The sequence below is a fragment of the Diaphorina citri genome, unplaced genomic scaffold (genome assembly GCF_000475195.1).
Source record: "Diaphorina citri unplaced genomic scaffold, Diaci psyllid genome assembly version 1.1 scaffold891, whole genome shotgun sequence".
Lineage (NCBI taxonomy): Eukaryota > Metazoa > Arthropoda > Insecta > Hemiptera > Psyllidae > Diaphorina > Diaphorina citri.
The window spans coordinates 1-1,291 of NW_007378322.1; the positions used below are offsets into that span (position 1 = coordinate 1).

The 1,291-nt window shown below is 39.7% G+C and overlaps 1 protein-coding gene across 1 annotated transcript in view; it reads left to right on the forward strand.

Annotated features, from left to right (window-relative positions):
• Positions 1 to 125: 125 nt before the first annotated feature.
• The window catches only part of LOC103512836, a 3,965-nt gene continuing 2,799 nt past the window's right edge, over positions 126 to 1,291 (forward strand). The window contains exon 1 of the mRNA XM_026826205.1: positions 126 to 958. Within this exon, the coding sequence (XP_026682006.1) occupies positions 126 to 958 (833 nt within the window). The remainder of the gene's footprint in view (positions 959 to 1,291) is intronic.

Genomic DNA, 1,291 nt, shown 5'->3' on the forward strand with positions numbered 1-1,291 from the left:
CTCACTTATTACTATCCATTCTTCGTCGTAAATTTTGGATTTTAGGTGGCAGAAATTTCGTTCGTAGAATTGTGCAATCTTGTAACCTTTGTTTCAAACTGTCTCCTAAATCTCAAACCCCATTTATGTCTGATTTACCAAAAGAAAGAGTTCTCGAGTCTTCCAAGGCTTTCCTCAATATCGCCATCGATTTCATGGGACCCTTTCTCATTACTTTCTCTCGTAGACGTGGACAGAGAAGTCAGAAAGCTTACATTTGTATTTTCGTCTGCCTAGCTACCAAAGCTATACATTTAGAAGTCGCTTCTGACCTCTCTACCCCCACTTTCTTAGACGCATTCAAACGTTTCTTGGCTCGACGCGGCCCATGCCTTAGCGTTCTGTCGGACCATGGCACTAACTTCGTCGGCGCTAAAAACGCTCTCAATGAGTTATACTCACTATTAGACTCCCAGGAGTATAAACAGTCATTCAGTGATGAGTTAGCCAATCATAGGATTACTTGGCATTTCACTCCTCCCACTGGAGCCCATTTCAATGGTATCTCTGAGGCTAATGTAAAGGCTGTCAAAGCCCATTTGTACAAATGTATCGGTAATCAAATTCTATCGCTAGAAGAGCTATGTACTGTTTCAGCACAAATTGAAGCTCTTTTGAACTCGCGACCCTTGTGCTTGTTAAGTTCAGATCCATCTGAACCGAGTGTTCTTACTCCTGCACATTTCTTAACTCAAATTCCTTTAGAAAGTTTACCTGCCTCAGATGTGACCAATGAAAACCCGAATAGACTTACTCGATATAAACTTCTCGATCAGATAGTCCAGACATTCTGGAAACGTTGGAGTTCGGAATGTCTGCATGATTTACAGTTACGTGAAAAATGGAACACAAGTTCCTCTCCACTTATCCCAGGACAAATAGTGTTAATTAAACAAGACAATGTGCCGCCCCTACATTGGTCCCTTGCTAGAATCGTAGAAACTTATCCTGGAAAAGATGGAGTAGCTCGCGTTGCACTTGTAAAAACCCAAAAGGGTGAATTGAAACGGCCAGTCAACAAGCTGTGCCCATTGCCTACTCAGTAGGTACTCATTTGTTTCATAATTATTTGAAACTTGTAAATAGTTAATTTGGTGGTAGTTTGCTTTTGCAATTTTTCCTTTTATTGTTTTTTATTATGCTCCCATTATAGGAACATTTATTGTAGGTGTAGGTTGCTCAGGCAATATTTTTTTTCTTTTCTCATTTTTTAATATTTTACTCCCTCTTTTGGAGTTGTTTTTGCTTTTTT